This window comes from Pieris napi, chromosome 12 (genome assembly GCF_905475465.1).
Source record: "Pieris napi chromosome 12, ilPieNapi1.2, whole genome shotgun sequence".
NCBI lineage: Eukaryota > Metazoa > Arthropoda > Insecta > Lepidoptera > Pieridae > Pieris > Pieris napi.
In genome coordinates this window covers 6,765,526-6,784,138 of record NC_062245.1, presented here as the reverse complement: position 1 = coordinate 6,784,138, position 18,613 = coordinate 6,765,526, and the positions used below count along the sequence as shown (strand labels likewise).

The window sequence follows — 18,613 nt, the reverse complement described above, 5'->3', positions numbered from 1 at the left end:
AAAATAACGTAATTAATTTAATTAATGAAAATATTATGAAAACGGCAGCGGTTTCTCTGAACAAATTGTTAAGTTGACCTAGAACTCGTAAGATAAATATTTTTATTATTAAAGTTTGTATTATATTTTAAAATCTTAACAAATATTATAGAAATTTACATAAAAATTCAATAACTGAGCGGAATTTCAATGCGTATTAAATTTCAATAAGTGACCAAATTAATATGAAATTCAATCGAAATAACCCATTATAACATTATTTCGAGCATTGTATATTAATAAAAAGTTTTTGAGGAGAATTAAGTACCGTAACCGTTTTTAAGTGGCAATACTGAGGGATATTATCGACGATGTTATGCGTAATTGTTTTGTTTGGTTCGATTTACGTAATTTGGGTTCTGGGTAATCTTCGAGTTGGTTATGGTTTGATTGGATATAGTCTGTCCTGAATTGATGATGATGATATTAATTTATCCCTAATGGGAAAGGCAAAGGACTTAAGTCCATACAGCCAGGCCTTGTTCTTGGTAATAATTGGAGAATTCTGGTAGTTTTAAAGGCCGAAGCCACGTCTGGAATCCCTGTCCTGAATTGAAGAAAGATATTTTTTTCGGTATAAAGTGCACAGATTAGTAGCTTGCTACGTGTATTTCATAACCCATTGGAAGGTTAGAAATAATTTTTATTATAATATTATTACGTAATGCCTATAAAAATCATGAAACAGATACAAAGTGCCATGCCCTAGTGGGAGGGTAACAAACTCTATAAAATAACATTAATAAGGATTGTATTTTCTAGTTTTAAATAATTCATATCGAGGTTAACTGATCAAAATATTTTATTATTAACAATCAAAATATAAAATCCTAATAGCGATATAATTTTAAATTTGTTAATCAACTAAAATTAATCAATTTCTAAATATAAAGATAAAACAAACTTAAATGATTTTCAAAACATTACAAATCTGCTATTCATTTTAGCGGTTTTCGCCTTAATGTATTTTATTGTGCTGATTATAATAATCGGTGATTTCTTAAAAACCACCGCGAGAACCGCATTTTTTGATATTCCAGACATTACTTGGTAATTATTGTAAGTGCAGTTTTGATTATATAAGTGTAATAAAGGTTTCTCATATAACATTTCATTAAAATATAGGAAAGTGAGTCTTCGTCTTAATTGGTTTGGTATTGTTTTATGGCGAAAAAGCTACTGACACTATATCCGCACAAGAAGTCATTGATTTAAAAGAATTACTAAATATATAGATCTCGGGGATATGCGTTACGCATACCCTCCCGCGGCATGGTTGACCTGGTGGGGAAGGGTGATGTGGGACTCACTGTTGTGCATACCCACTAAAACCCCACGGCGGCACCAGCAATCGCCCGGGGCAGGACACGGTAACAGCGTAGCCTTGTTCGCATCCAGCCACGCGATCAACCGTTAATATTACGGTCCTCTACGGCCACGAATAATGTGGAATGGACCTTGGCACAGCAAAGGCCTTTCACATCGGCCAATTCATCCTGTTTTATAGAGCTGGGGGAGGCCGGGTACAATGCTTGCAGGAATGCGTCAGCATCCCTATATATAGCGATACTTATTCTATGTGCGAGGAACGCACCAGCTCTGGGGTAACCGGTACTATCTACCAGGCAGTACTATCTAACTTAAATCTTTAATTAGCACCTGTGCACTTAAACAATTAAAAAATAAAATATAAATGTACACTTACTTTCTCAAATCATCTCGTAAGATGAACGTTACCGTCAGAGCCTCACTTCAAGCTCGACAAACAATGTAAAAAAACGGTCATAAGCTACTCAAAGAAAAAAATCTGACAGGACATGCGTTTATCAAATCTTTCATTTAAAACCAAGCTCTGCTTGCATGTGTGCCTCGATATCCAACACATCGTATTACACCTTATTTTAGAATGCCCAGTGTTCCAGCCAGGTGCGATCTGGAGCAACAAATTAATACAAGGTTAACTGTGGAGCATTATGCTAAAGTATTAAACTCCTCCAGGTCGCACCTGGAAGATTTCTGCGAAAAAAGTTTTAAGTTCGAGAATCGTATTAATAGCAGGTAATAAAGCGAGAGCCGCGGTGAACCGTGCTGCCTCTTGTCTATAAATATTTAAAGAATATTGTCGGATAAGTGGCCGGCTCACCGCGCATCCCGCAGCACCATGAAATATTGTAATTTTTTTTATTTCTTTTTTTATTAGCCTTAGAACCAAGACTTATGCCAAGTCGACGGCGTCTATCATGCATACGAGGTTGATCACCTACTTGCTTATTAGATTGACAAATGATCATGAAACAGATACAGAAATCTGAGGCCCATACCTAAAATTTTTCTATATCCAAAAAATATGTTTAAAAAATAGCCGCAACTCGATTTTTTTCAAATAATTATACACGCTTTATGAAAAACACATACTTAAATAAAGAAATAACATATATAACCCAATTTATTTGCGCGAAACCATAATTATAAGGAAATTTACTGAACTATTCGACAAACAATTTAACTAATATCAAAACAATTCAAAAGCCCCATCCACACGCTTGACAAACAATGGCAAACAGCTAACAGCAAACAGCAAACACGGACGTGTGGATGGGTGTTTGTCGTTGTTTGCCTGTTTGTGTTTGTGTTGGGCAGTGTTCGGCATCGGTGTCGGTTTATCTTGCCAGATCAAAGGATGTTTGGCAAACAGTTTGCTACGTATCCACACGTTTGGCAGCGATCAGTATGCGCGCGAGCTTGCGGGAGGCGGACGTATTTACTTGCTACACTTTTTCGTTGGCGCGCAAAGCGTAAAAAATGTCTGATTGGTCAGCACCTACGATTCTGACATTTCTAAGTAACTTTTAAGTAAAATTAAAAAAACACGGCAAATATAAGCCCAAATAATAGATCTAAAGCCTTGTACGCTTTCTATGTATTTTAATCATCCACCATCGTCTTTGCTTTCTTCTTTTTTTCCTTTTTTCTTTTTCTTGCTTTAATTTATAATAAAAATATGTCAACCTGAAAGTAATAGCTGCCACAAGCTCGTCGTCCGCCATGTTTGCCGATTCGGAATGTTATGAACGTTCGCCAAGCATGTGGATGGCTGTTTGTGTTGGGTGATTGTGGTTGGTGTTTGGGACTTCGTTTGCTGTTTGCGGTGTTTGTGACAAACAGCCAGCGTGTGGATGCCCCAAAACATTTCGCATCTCTCGGCAGATCGCTTGTCGCTTGTCACAATATTGGAGTTTGATAACTTTATAATTTAATTTTAGCTCAATCTGTACACAGTTATAGCAAATTGACTTTGATCTCTAAAAAGGTTGACAATCAAATGTTAAATATCGCAAACTTCTATGTGTGTGTCGATTTTTGATTAGATTAAAGACGTTAATTGCGTGTCCTGTCTATATTTACTACAACGTCATAATATATTACGTTACGTTATATTTATGGTAAATGATTAATACGTGTTTAAAAACGCGTCTATGCATAGAAAACTAACCCCCCTTATTCGTAAACTAAATCATTCTTAAATTACTTAATATTAAAGTACTCTATCGTCTCTGTCTGTCAAATTGTGTTTATATTGTGATGGAAGGAGAAGATGAGTACTTTTGTTAAAATGGTGAAATTAGACTGATTTATAAAAATATGAATTAATAATAAAATTTATATTAAAATATTTTTAGACCCATTAACTTACTTTACACTGCGTATGCGTTATCATATTAGAGATACGGACGGGATCCAGTCTATGTAATGTGAAAGTAGCTAATTTAGGTCTGATAATAAAGGCAAGGCTTGACAGGGACGCATCACCCCTATGCGGGCATAATTTACGACCTCCATTCACCAGCTCTATATGAAAGTGAATTGGACCTTGGTAGGAATGTAGGTATATAATGTGTTAAAGCTGATTTTATATTCAGATTAAGAACTAAACTTTCTTTATATAAAAATGGTTTGTAATTTCAACGTAAAGTGTTCCATTTTATAACGATAACCTTATAATTATAAATACGTATAGTAGTGATGGTGGATCTCGTTGTCTCGACTTCTTGATGGTGTTAAACAAGTAAATATATGTTATATATGTCAAGAAAAGGTTGAAATAATGATAGATCGGGATATGATAAAAAATAATAATAAGTTATTTCTACAATATTATTTCACTATTATAATTGTAGTCGTCACTTCTTGTCGAAGACCTCTTTTAAAACTTCTGGATACCGATTTCCTGCGGTTGATATCAGCCCAGGTCAGTGTCCTATCTACTTCTTCTCTTTCCTTTTATGGCGATGACAAGCCCTTTGCAATTCCCAACGACTGTCGTTTGTTTTATATTTCCGATTCCTTTCTTTGCCAAAAGTTTAACTCTCACTAAATAGTGTAATACAAGAAAGATCAATTACATTATTTTTTAAATTTAAAATTTATATAATCGTGATTACTTCACTTCACTTCGTATATTTACATCAATTTGTATACATTTCGCTGAGAGTCAGACTAAAAGGACTGTATCCTTATTGGAAAAGCCTTAGAGGTATACGGATATAACTCCAAGGCATTTTAATATCAGAAAAAGGTGAATTTAATGAGCATCATAAAATATTATTTTATGCCCTGAGGCAATACTAGGTAAACTTTACTTCGTGTCTCAAACTTTGAAAGTAGCCCGCTAGTACTAGCGTTAAAATATTACAACTTCGTTTTACAACGCTGTTACTGAAATATTATGATAGATATAGCAACTTATCCTATCATAGCAATAATACAAAATAAGAAAAAAGTAGCAGTCCCCAAAAATTTTGATTTGTGTTAATTAAGTTAGGAGTCGAGATCCTTCAGTATTTCTTTCAAATAATCCGCATTCATACGATTAACAATCTTATAAATCACTGTACTAAAGGTTTTATGAGTTTTATTGTAATGCGCGGTATCCATCTCGCTAATTTGTTTACACATCGGAAAGCAATCGGCGAGAAACCACGCCGCCATTACGCTAAGTGCAGGCATATAATAAACCTAGAAAACCCGAGAAAATACAAAATAATACGAAAAAGATCTTTTTCACAACATTAATTGACAGCTGTTTGAGAAATGGGGCCGCTCATTATCATCTTTCGGAAAAGTTTTTGTGATGTTATTTATTTAATTAGAAATTTCTGCGGGTTTTAAGACGTTTGCAAATGTTAATTTGACGCTATATTATTATTTGGATATTTTATTTGCTTGACGTGTTACTACTAAGCAAAATTTTGCTGCTATCTTTAGCTTTCAAAGCATAACTGAAACAACAATATTCTGTATAACACTAGTACGGTCCATTTAAATATAACTTCTATGATAAACGCGAATTTATTTTACTATTTACATATTTCGACGGTTCGAGTTATTTATTATTGTGGTCAGGAATAGACCGCGACTAAAGCTGTAAATGAAACTATGAAATTTATAAAATCATTAAATATGTCCTGAAATAAGAACTTATAGCCTTTATTTATGAATATAACATAAATATTTTTTTTTCTCCAGGCCTAGCGGTACCATTTGTGGAGCTAACGGTAGCGCACGCGTCGGTCCTCACGATTCTCGCGATAAGCTTCGAGCGGTATTACGCTATTTGCGAGCCTCTACGCGCTGGATACGTCTGTACGAAGACAAGAGCAACACTCATCTGCGCACTGGCATGGTTCTTTGCCGCTTTGTTTACGAGGTTTGTATGTTTTGCTTAGTGTGAAGTTGATGCCTCACAAGCTTGCCATTTGCCGCAAGTCATAAACGAAAGGTCCACGGACAAGTCCATACGAAGAATTTTAATAACTTCGTTTTAAATAGCTTGAATGTTTGTTAATATTATTATATATCTCATATATATACAATAATTTACGTAATTAAACTACGTGCGTCTAATAGTTTAAGTAACTCACTCGTACCTAGATTGTTTTTTATTGTGAACGTTTTCATACTTATATTTAGTAATATATTTTTTGTAATAAATGAACTGCTAAGAATAAATTATGTTACTAGATATTATAAAGTTTATTCGTAAGAATAGTGGTGTATAAAACTTTTAATAAAAATATATATCTCTTCTAATGTGCCTAGACTCCACTTGAATAATTTCGCTAAGATCATGGATCTTACTTATAATGGACTATTGAAATAGATCTAAGCGTCTTCTAGTACGAAAAGAACAAAACGAGATATGTCTCCGTCTTTCATGACATCAAAAAAACTGCACTATGTGAGCCTGCAGTTTCAAAAGTTGTTTTTGTCACACATGCCATTTACTAAAATCACTGTACTTTTGATATATCGATAAACAAAATACAATTTCTTAAAATTTGTAACCCTGTTATCAGTTCTGTCATAACTTAAAAAGTATTTAGATCAAAATAAAGGGGTAGATATCACAAAAGTTTAGTAAACAGTTTGTCCGGATTATAGTACCCATTTCAACGAAGGATTATCCGTTAAATTCAAGGGAAGACAAAGTTTCTAATTGTAAAGTTTGACAACACGTCAGGGCGACTCTCGGAGTTCGGGTGCGAAGTGCAAATTGGAACAACTTTGTATGTACTGCATAGCTCTCATTAGTGACTGAACTCTTGATTGGTCATTAAAATTTAATGATTGCTTAAAGATACATTAACGCCTTCCGGAGTTTAATGTTTCTAGAAGAAGGGAAGTTAGAGCAGGATGAGATTGTCGGTTGTTGAATTTTTAGTAGTATTTGGAAGTTGCTATCGTAAATAACAGTAAGGATATTTCGAAAAAAATAACTTAGGTTTTATTCAATACTCTAATATAAATATATTAATATCAGCTAATAGGGTTTGATGCTGATGATGTTGAAGTACATCTTGTGTTTCTGTTGAATTTTATTGTTGATTGAGTTTTGTACTGGTTCGAGTTCCGATTGTAGCAAGCAATACTAATTCGGGCAAATAATTAAGTACATTAATATTTGCCCAAATTAGTTATGTTTGTATACATAGCTACTGTACTTGTGGTACTTAAAAGTGATGTAAGACAATTTCTGTATAAATTTGTTAAATTTTTTTCAAATGTATTATTTCAATAAAATAACTTCTGCAACAGTTGTTAGTCGAAATTAGATTTTACAGCTTTTACAATAGTTTAAATTTAAACCTTTATTAGCTTATGCACCTTTGATTTCTAACTTTTTATTTCAGTCTTTCAGCACGGTTTTTCTGTTAAGTCATAAAATAGTATTTTCATTTTCAAAGGTTTAAAGTTTTCCTACAAACTTAAAATATGAAGGTATTTTCTGTTCAACTAGTCGGCAATGTTATATAAATTTCACAGATATATGAAAATGTCAAATAAATTCACTCCAGGTACAACGTCTACGAAATTTTAAAATTAGTTATCAGCATTTTAAAATCAAATAGTATACAAAACGCTTAACGCTTATTTCAATATCAACATTTTTTTCAGTTTGGGCAACTGAAACGAAACGAAAACTCTTGAATTAACCAAGCCCCTAGGATATCATTAAATGAAAATAGTTATGATATCACGAAAAATAATTTGTTGTTCGGTTTGTTTATTGTATGTAGGTAACATATCACAACGTTAATGGGAATGAAGTTAACGTATTATTATTTATTTAACAAAATAAAGTACCATTACAGATTACTCCAATGCGGCAACTATTTACATTTATGTCAAATACAAAATACGTCATACATATAGAAAAAACATAAACATTAACACATAAACACATAAACCATTAAAACATAAACATTCTTTAACATAAAACAGTAATAGTTTAATAGTATAGTCTTTTATTAACATAACTTCTACACATTAATTAAAGAAAACACTTTTTTAACGGATTGAAGCTATGTATTATTATAAACTTATAATTATTTTACACGAAAATAGAGGACAACGTGAGTCATTTCTGCATAAACCCTTCATCTTTTAAATAAATACAGATAATATAACTTTTTCTACAGCTGTGATACTTTTTGACATGCAACACCTTTAGTCTTCAGTAACCGTGACCACGCACGCTGTAAAGCACGCGAAACGTATGAAAAAATTTAAAATTATGTAAAATAATTATAAGTTTATAATAATACATAGCTTCAATCCTTTAAAAAAGTGTTTCCTTTAAGCAACAGTTTAAAATATTTATAAAAAGACTATTTATTACAGCATAGGAACTGACATGAAGCAGGCTTTTTGTCAGTTCACTCAACGGACAATTAAAATCGTCTGTTAATCTATGCAGTTCATTAATTATTTCCATACATTGTGACATGTGTATCCTTATTATTTTGTCAGAGGAATCAAATCAGAAACTTACTGTCACCAATTAATGCAAAGTTCGCTTATATGGAAACTGATATTTTTTTGCGTTATAATAATACTTCTGCGGTTGACACTTTTAAAACGGTAATAAAACAGCTGAATATAGCACAGATTAACAACAGTTCGCAATACTCTCCTTGCACTTATTGTTTAAATTTTATTATGGCCATAAACTTGTCTAGGTTCTTGTGAGACTATAAGGATTGATGTTTAGTACTTATTTGATTGTTAATCAACAAATTGTATTTAACACCGCGTTAATTACAAGTAAATGTTTCTTTTTTCTCATTGAGTTGAAAAGGTACTAATAGCCAAAGTAATGGTGAAAACTATATAAAGTATGCGTAAATTATATAATATTAAATGGTGTCTTTAAATTATAATTATAGCTCTAATTCATATTTACTCTATACCTACCAACTAAAGCGTTTTACACGCAGTATAGTCTGTAAAAAAATATATTTTTACCACAGATTAAAGAAATTTGACACATCACTTCAATATTTTACGCTAAATATGACATTAGTCATCGAAAGGGATTGTATTTCTGACAATTCATAGATTATTTATCAGCCGAGTTCTGTTATAGTAAATATTAATATTTGTAGTTTATGCGACGCTATCGAAACTTGTGCAATTTATCTGTCTACCATTTATCTGAAGCGTATTTGAGCATTTCTTTTATTGAGATTCAAATATTGATTATTTTGTTAAGGTGGTATTAAAATTAGTTATCTAATTATTATCTAATATATAAAAATCTCGTGTCACGGTGTTTGTAATTTAAAAATGGCTGGATCGATTTCCGTGAAATATTGTATGCATATCGGTTAGGTCTGGGAATCGGAAAATATAAATTTTTCATCCCCCTTAATAGTAAGGGTGGGTCCACCCCTAAATATTTAGACAATTTTTGTTTTAATTTTTTTGTGATACCGCATACAAAATACATACAACCCTTAATTTTCATCCCTCTACGATCAGCCCCTATATTTTATTATAGTAGATAGTTATTTTTATTGAACTAAAAAATGTTCCAGAAATAATATAGGTACATGGCAAAACAACGTTTACCGGGTCAGCTATTTTTATATAAAATGTACTAATTTTGATGTTCACAGTATAGTAACTAAAATTATTTCAATCCAATAAGAACTGGCGAAGTTCCATATCATTTCGGAATTTGATTCAGCTAGTAATTAGTAGGTAAAATAATTAAAAACGAGTTTTAAATAGATACATATTTTACCGACTGTTTTAGTAATTTTAGACGAGTTTATAGAAGCATCTTCTATACTCTATTCTAATAATTGGATGAAGAGAAGCTTGTCCTGTTCTTCAAGGCATTTTTATTATTTTATTAAGTGTAAATAGCGAGTAACTAGCAACAATTCATATGATTCCGTTTCATGTAGAAGGAAAAAGAATAATGCTTTATGAAATTGTCTTCGCTGCCTCAGCTTTAGCCACATTAACTAAATGCAAATTTCTTCTTTAATTAAGAATTAAATTAGAGCTTATCCTGTAAATGGAGAAGAGTATTATGGTTGGGCACTTAAACTAGAGAGAAAATATTCTATGATTTACATATAACGTAAATACAATCATGGCGTTGTATATATCTATATTTAAATAAGTATTCTGTATAAAAAATCATACTTTTTTTAAGAATTTGAAGCATCAAATTATTTGTTAGTGATTTATAGGGGAGAAAATTGGCATCTATAATTCATTTTTTTTCCATTACTGTTTCACGGAGAAAGTATGCACAAATTCTGTTTACATTTTAAAGTATATTTCGTAAATTTAATACTATTAAAAAAATTGTTTCATCAATCAAAACCAACATTTGTTGAATCATCCCACAATATAAACTAATGTGATGTCCCTATAAGTGACGGACATACCGATGACGCGCAGACACACCAACAATAGTTGATAAATTAATCCATTATATACATAAATTGTATACAAATTTCGTCAGTCAATAGACGATGTTAAGGTCATTTGCCTAAACACTCAACAGCAAGCCAGGAAGCGAAAGAAAAATCCTTAGTATAAAATATATGTTTTTGTATTTTTATGGCCCGTATCATCAAGTCCAGTGCAAGCGTGCAGTTTATCGCCGCTCCCGGCAGAGCTCGTTACTCGTACACTCTCGTCAGTTTACAACTTACCAAATGTCATTTTGATAGTTATAAAACTGAAATGACAAGAGGGGCTAGGGGCATTCATATATCGTGTTACCTATTCGAAGCGTTTTTTTCCCGATTGCTGATACTGCTCTTTATTAAGATATAAAAAGGAAATATACATTTATAAAAACATGTATTTGATATGTATAAGGTCGAAATTTAGTTAAGTTATATTACTAAGCCATATCCAGTAACTCTGTTTTATTGATCATTCATTCATTTTCTTATAATGAAATCTTAAAATCTCATAAATTATACATAGGATCGTGCATCGCCGATGTTACGTTGTTATTTCATATAGAAATGGAAATCCGAACGTTATTTCTCACAACTTGAATATTAAAATAATAAATGTCCAGGACCATTCTTTCAATTTCCTGACAAAATCTGAAAGAAGCCGCACCGCTCATTCATCACCCAATAATCGTTTGAGTGCTTACGAAATAACGAGTGATGCATGATATCAAATGCATAGAACCCTTACTGACAAGGTTCGTACAACACTTTGACAGCTATTTGTACGATTCGCTTGATTGCACAATGCTTTTTCGCACTTTTCATTTCTCCATATCATTTTTCATATTCGTCTATATCATATTTCTTTGTCACGTTCATAACTTCTGTTTCGTATTTTGGTTGGGATTGATTGTTTCTACTTATTTATCTTTTTTTGCTGGTAGTACTTTTATATTGATTATGTGATTCTAATTATTATTATTTTCTTTTCAGTCCGATATTGGCCATAGCTGAACTTCACTCCGTAACAAGAGAAGATGGTACCGTCCAGCAATGCCTGACTCAAGCCGTCACTGTTTGGGAAATAACGTTCTTCGTGATGGTCATAATTCTCTTATATATACTTCCTCTCATTATTCTTATAATTCTTTATACAGTTATTGCTAAGAATTTAATATCTGCAGCCTCCAAGGTCGTGATGAACAAAACTGTAGATCCTTACAATGTAAGAGCAAGAAAACAAGTTATTTTAATGTTGGGAACTGTAGTGTTATGTTTCTTTCTCTGCTTAATGCCATATAGAGTTCTCGCTCTATGGATAATAATCACACCATCTGAGTTGTCAGATAATATAAGTCCTGAGAAATGGTACAACTTGTTATATTTTTCTAGAATAATGCTGTATATAAATTCCGCGATAAATCCAATACTGTATAATTTGATGTCTTCGAAATTTCGCGTCGGCTTCTGCAAAGTATGCATCTGTTATAAAAGAGCAACGGACAGAAATCAGAACAGGCGAGTGCAGAGAACAGTGACAAATGGATCAACGACAAGTAGCAGCTTATCTAGGACGACTAATAGCTTGAAAAAACTGTTTACACACCGGACTAGTTTCGATAAAAGCGAAACAGAGGCGGAGAAGGAAAGCAAAGACGTCGCAAGACATAATTTCTTCGCCATATTTACAAGTAAGAGATTTATAAGGCAGCAGTCAGCTCCGGTGTGCGAGTCTAAACCGAAAATAAACAGAATGCGTAGTGAAGGTAATATGACGGAAGTAGAGAATATATTGCCTCTAGATAGGCCTGGAGATAGAGACACTCCGAGATTTATCGGTCATTCCAATGTTAATACTAAAAATAGATTGGATATTGAGCTGGATGGTAATCGTGATCATGGATCGCTGAGGCGAACGGTCCTGATAAACAGTGCCAAGGCGAAGAGTTTGGAAGACAATAAAAAGTTCGTTGTCTATCAAAAGATAAAGGTTGATTGCGTCGTCGGCTTCAAGTCCAAGAGTGTGGATTATGACTTTCCAGAGAGTTTTGTGTGAATGTGCCACAGATAAAATATGAGCAGTATTGAAACCCCAATTTACAAATCATGAGCCTTGCCATATATGCCTTTATTTATAGTGGAAATTGATACGAATGACTATGATATATAAAATTATACCTTATTTAATATAAATGCGTGGACTTTGGAGTTTTTTAAGATTTGTAACATAATAATTGTGTAACCTTATTTAACGAGTATAATATCGTACAAACATTAAACGTTATAAAAAGACATTTGTTATTTTTGTGCATGATACTCTTGATAGTTAGGATAGTTTTTTAGCTGTTTACTGTGTATTCTTTAGCTGTGGAGTTAGAGTTTATTGTGCAAAGTTTGGTAATACCTCAACTAGTCAGATCTTTTCATAAGCAAATACGGTTATTTAAGCCATGACTGAAACTTTTCCGACAGCTTTATGTACTGAGTTTGCTTTGTTATATTTCCATACACTCAAATGTTATAGACAACATTGATTTCTTACATCCGACTTACATACGAAATATTACAAAATTAAATATTTTACGATCCGTAGAAAGGGAAATTAAAGGATGAAAAGACTCCGAGTAAATGTAAATGTAATCTGTTACTTAAGTTATTGTTTTACATAGATATACCTAATTAAAACGTGTATAGTATATTAATTCCGTTTTGCATTCATAAATCAATTGCCACCTAGCTAGTCCGGTATTCGTGTGTTGCACTGTTTTTTATGAATGTATTAATTTACTTGTAAACAAATATAATTTTATTTCTGTAATGTTTTACAATTCTATCACATAAGAGCTTGACAAATAGCCACATTCTACTTTTACTTTTACGTGTATGAAACACCCATAACTCAAAAAGCATCGTGAGGAGACCATTAACGGTGTTTTCGGACACTATCTACAGAAGATAATCGCCTTGCCTATAAAGACAATACAAGCAGAAATTTGAAAACCAAGGATTTTAGCACCAATGCTTTTTTATGATTAGATAATTATTATTAACACTGGCTCAAAGCTCTACGTTCTTGGTTCTGGTAATAATTTTTGCTAGTAATTGTTGATTCAGCTTTATGACACACTCTAATAAGGATAATCTACATGAGCTTTATATTGCTGATGTATTTGAGTCTAAGGCATGCTAGTTTCCTTGGTGTTTATATTCACCATACGGGCCAGTGTAACAATTTATTTTGCTCCAAAGCTGAAGTTCGGCAGTACGGTGATAGGATCACACACTAAATACTGCTACCAAAAACAAAAGAAAAAAAAGAAAAAGTCCCAAATAAAGTCTCTGACAGTTTCAGTCATGCAAAGTCATAGTTTATTTATATTAATTTGAATGTTGCATGATGATACTAAATAATTCATAATTTTAAGTAAATATCCAAGCTTGTCAAAAGGCGTTATTAAATCAGATTTGGATTGTGTAATGTATATAACAAGGTGCCAAATTAGTATAAGTAAAATTAAGGTTCTATGCTTCCCCAAAAAGACTATTGTAAGAATTAGTAAATAAATGTATATTAATCTTTTGTTATTTTATTATTACATGAACTTTGATTATTGGCTTTCACATACGGTTTCCCTTTACAGTTTTCCGGCTTCTATATTATGAGAGTCTGTTTAACTAATAATTTTATTAGGCATTTTCTCCTTATAACAATTATAAGTATCATTAATTAAAAATATGAATTATTGCATGTTATGTAAACGTTTTTTAATCTGCGAAGTTTGATATTAGAATAATTAATAGTATAGTTATAATAAGAACACAATAAAAATGGTATTAGCTAATTTTAGAATTTTCATAGTTTTTGTCCTACGAGACTGGAATAGAATACTCGATAGGGAAGATGTATGGAATCGAATAAATATTAATTATACACGGCGATATACTTAGAGTACACTACGAAATAGTTTTAATAAAAAATAACTGAGTGCAATTTATTAATTACAATTTCAAAGATAAACCATTCTGAGAAAGTTATAAGTCCCACAAATCAAGAAAAATATCCACTATTGGTTAAGAATTGCTAATATTTTCTTACCTTACGATCATAAAACTATATTTTACTCATGAGTAATATTGGTCTGTTTCTCGACGCTCGTATCTCAGCCACTTGAAACCTCATCGTATCGCATTTGCTGCGAATAGACAAGTTATATCGAGTAAACGAGTGGGTTGAATTTCCTCTTATAGTGTCAGCTTTTGTAGGGTTAATGTTATATACAATACACATCTTGACTTTTACTTACGACACCTCTATAAGAGCACTTTTATCGGATTACAATGCGTATTGCAAAGCTTTTGTTACCCAGAGATAACGTAGCATTCTTATGAAATAATTTCAGTAGTGGTTGAGTTTATTCGTTGCATACAAAAATCTAGTCTTTCTTCTGTACTTCTTTATAATCATTATCTAATATATAAAATTTTCGTGTCACGGTGTTTGTAATTAAACTCCTCCGAAATGGCTCAACCGATTTTAGTAAATTTTGTTATCGGTTAGGTCTGTGAATCGGATAACATCTATTTTTCGTCCCCCTAAATGGTAAGTGTAGTCCAGCCCAAATTTTTTTTTTAGTCAAAATTTTTTGTTTTTTTTTATGATACAGCATACAAAAATACATACAACCCTTTTCACCCCTCTACGATCAACCTCTATTTTTTTATTATAGTAGATAGTTATTTTTATTGAAATAAAAAAATGTTTCCTAGAAATAATATACATGACAAACGATACGTTTGCCGGTTCAGCTAGTTATTAATATAAAAATATTAGAAAATTATATTATAAAACAGTCGAGATCGCAATTTTCAACCACACATGTTCCTCCTCAGTTATTAGGTGACTACGACTAGTTTTATATTGAACTAGCTGACCCCGTGAACTTCGTTTCGCCTTGGTTTTTTATTTAGCCTACCTTCTTAGTAGCCAACATAGGGAACATTTTGCTATGGACTGTTCGCTTCTCCGGAATGAAAATCTAAGTACTAAAAGTACTAGTTATTTTCTTTTTAATAATTTTTATTATTACCTTGTAGGTGAAGAAAATTGTAAATACTGTATACTTAATTGTAAATAAAATGATTATGTTATTTAGTATTAAATAAAACTATTTTTTTCTCCATAAAATCCTTCCTCAAGGTTCAAGGAATATATTTAAAAAAAATACTCAAATTGGTACAACCGCCTTAAAGTTTTGTGCTTGCTAAGCACATATATTGCGATAAATTTTTATTTATATAGGTTTTTAGTAATTTTTTTCTAGTATTTTTTTCTTCGTTGTTAATAGTTAAGTAAACAAGAGCATTTGCTTAGAATCAGAAGTGTACAGTTAAGAATGGATCACCTTGTCCTGCGTTATCAAATTGTTTACATCAACACAAATTTAAAAATAATTGCTGCCGGACAAATTCTGAAAATCTATAATATCACAGATAAAAACAATACCAGTTATACATCTGTTGTTCCTAAGATGATAAATCGTCAATAACTGGGAAGAGTGCAGTAAACAAAAGAATCTAGTTATAACGCTCCCGCTGAGTATACACGGTATGCGAATATTGTCATTCCAGAGATATTGCTACAGGCATTGTATTGAACAAAAGAAGTACGATAAATACTGGCAGCATCTAGCTTTTGTATCCTGCTTTAATCAAAATACCAAATTTTGACCAAATTCTGCGTTTAGTATGCAGAAAATGGTAAGCGTTAGGTAAAAATTCTGTCTATTACATTAATATTATAGGAAATTCTATGAGGATGATTTAAAATGAAAGTTATGAAATCGTATTAAGGTAATTATGTATTTCTTTAAAACATAAACAAAATTTAACTTAAAGGGTTTACTTTTTTAAACTGAAATTTTACTTACCTAAATATCACACTATCGCAAGTGCAATGCGTACGTAAGACCGTAGAAATCAACGAAAAACTTTTCTTGCGTTCGCCTAATATTTTTTTATAAGTTGTCGCCCGGGCGGGCCTTTGCTCGACCTAAGTTTAAGCAAATAAAGTCCCTTTTTAGGAAAGGGAAGATTTGACATACTGCCCAGCTTCTCGGCCACAGAACTGCCTGATCGCGTGCCTGATATAAAAAAAAAAGGTGTATGAATAGTTCAGACAGTTCACACACAAAAGGTTAACCATACCTTATTAATGTAATAAAGTAAACACCTTGAAAGTATTTTTATAAAATTGTTGAAATGAGATATTTTCCGAGCAAACATTCTCTGCTGGAACTAATATTATGTTAGACGTAACTGACTTCAAGCCAGAAGTACTTTAATAAAGCCTCGATTTTTAACTCGCAATATAGGTGATGCTTTTTCAATGTATCTTTATAGATCTAGGTTAGAGGAGTCTATGTTTGTTGATGGCAAAATAACCTTATACATAGGTATTTATTTTATTTCATAGTTATGTGTGATAAAAAATGATATATATATGAAAATATTTAATTTATTCGAATCCTTTAGGATATGAAATTGCCTTCTCTCATAAATAACAAATCGCAGACTTATCTGAAAAAAAAACCTAAAATTTATTATTGAGTTTTTTTATAAACTAAAAAATATGGCATAGCAACCTACATGGCAACCTGCATGGCAACCTACATAGCATATGTAGGTTGTGTCGCTGAAAATATATGGCTTTACTAGTTAGCATATTTACGTTAAGGTATCATAGCAATACATGTACGACAATTCGTATAAATAAAATAAATAATATTTTCTTTGTTCACAGTCCCATCCTGGCTGTTGCAACGTTTACATACGAACGTTACGACGACGGTACTGAAGTTCCCGTTTGCCTCACACAAGCTGACACCTTCTGGTCGGCTCTATTCTTCATTCTCATCATCGCCATCTTCTTCATCATCCCTCTTGGCATCCTCTTAGTATTATATAGTGTAATCGCTAAGAACCTAATGGAGAATCCCGTACTTATTGCTCATAATAGCAAAAATACAAACAATGCAGGAAACGTACTGAGGTATAGGAAGCAAGTGATCCTCATGCTGGGAACTGTTGTTCTGTCATTCTTTATTTGCCTCCTTCCATTTAAGGCCCTGACGCTATGGATAATTGTATTTCCCCCAGAGACAATAATGTCATTAGGAATAGATGGTTACTATATACTTTTATACTTTTGTAGAGTAATGCTATACCTTAATTCAGCGATCAATCCGATTTTGTACAACTTGATGTCTTCAAAATTTAGAGAAGGATTTGTCAAACTGTTGAGAGTGAACAAATTGATGAGATGTGGTAGAAACTTGAGGGAAAATATGCAAAGAAGAGACACTTTTAATACTACCACATCGACTGGGTTTTCCAGCAGTCAGAATGCTAACGATTCTTTTTGGAGACGCTACAGTAATAGAACTTCTTCACAAAAACTCTTTCTAAACAGAGAAAGTAAGAAAATTAAGGAGGTCAAAGAAATCTTCGATACAAAAGTACAACAGATGAAGGTAGGTGAAATTATCAATGTCGAGAACACACGACGAAATAGTATGAAGATCATAGCAGCGATGAATGAACTTAATCATGACTTGGATAGCATTATAAATGCTGATAACGTTAAACGTGATGCCAAAGTAGAAAAACCTAGCGACATAGAAGTACATGTTGAAATAAATTCAGAAACTGTTCCTGATAAGCAAATACAGATTTTAAATCTAGACGCTAAAACTAACAACGTATGCGCAACACTCGTGCATGAATGTGATAGAAACAGATATGTGTGTGTGCCAGAGCAAGATAAAACTATATTTGTATACGATTTTAAAAGTAACGAGAGTTTTGTGTAACAAATTGGCCGTGCCAAGTAAAATGCATTTAAACATAATTTATAATAAAATTAATAATGTTTGACAATAGATAAGTTTATTTATATATTTATGATTGTTTTAAGGTAATAGTTTTATGGATAATGGAAATAAAAACTGCCGATGTAAGTGCTATGTTATCAATTAAAGGTTTTGTAGTTATATTTGGTTTCATTAGTTCTTCAGAACATCAGATGCATTTAATAACCCGCAAAAAATAGAAATTACATTATCCTTACACAATAGGTGCTTGACTATGGTAACTGTATAAAAAGCTTTCTCAAATACATCATAATACAGAAATATATTCTTATCGAGCTGTATAACATCAATCAATCAGTAGCATTTGCATTACAAAGCTAAAACTGATAGTTGCGAGTATACAAGCTTCACAAATTTAAACCACTAAGGTCAGTGAGT

At 32.2% G+C, this 18,613-nt stretch overlaps 1 protein-coding gene across 1 annotated transcript in view; it reads left to right on the top strand.

The window, feature by feature from the left end:
- LOC125054721 overlaps positions 1–18,355 on the top strand; it is a 45,148-nt gene extending 26,793 nt beyond the window's left edge. The window contains exons 3-6 of the mRNA XM_047656751.1: positions 5,566–5,746; positions 11,301–12,330; positions 16,466–16,467; positions 17,107–18,355. Of these exons, the coding sequence (XP_047512707.1) occupies positions 5,566–5,746; positions 11,301–12,330; positions 16,466–16,467; positions 17,107–18,175 (2,282 nt within the window). The 3' untranslated portion in view covers positions 18,176–18,355. The remainder of the gene's footprint in view (positions 1–5,565; positions 5,747–11,300; positions 12,331–16,465; positions 16,468–17,106) is intronic.
- Positions 18,356–18,613: the final 258 nt, after the last annotated feature.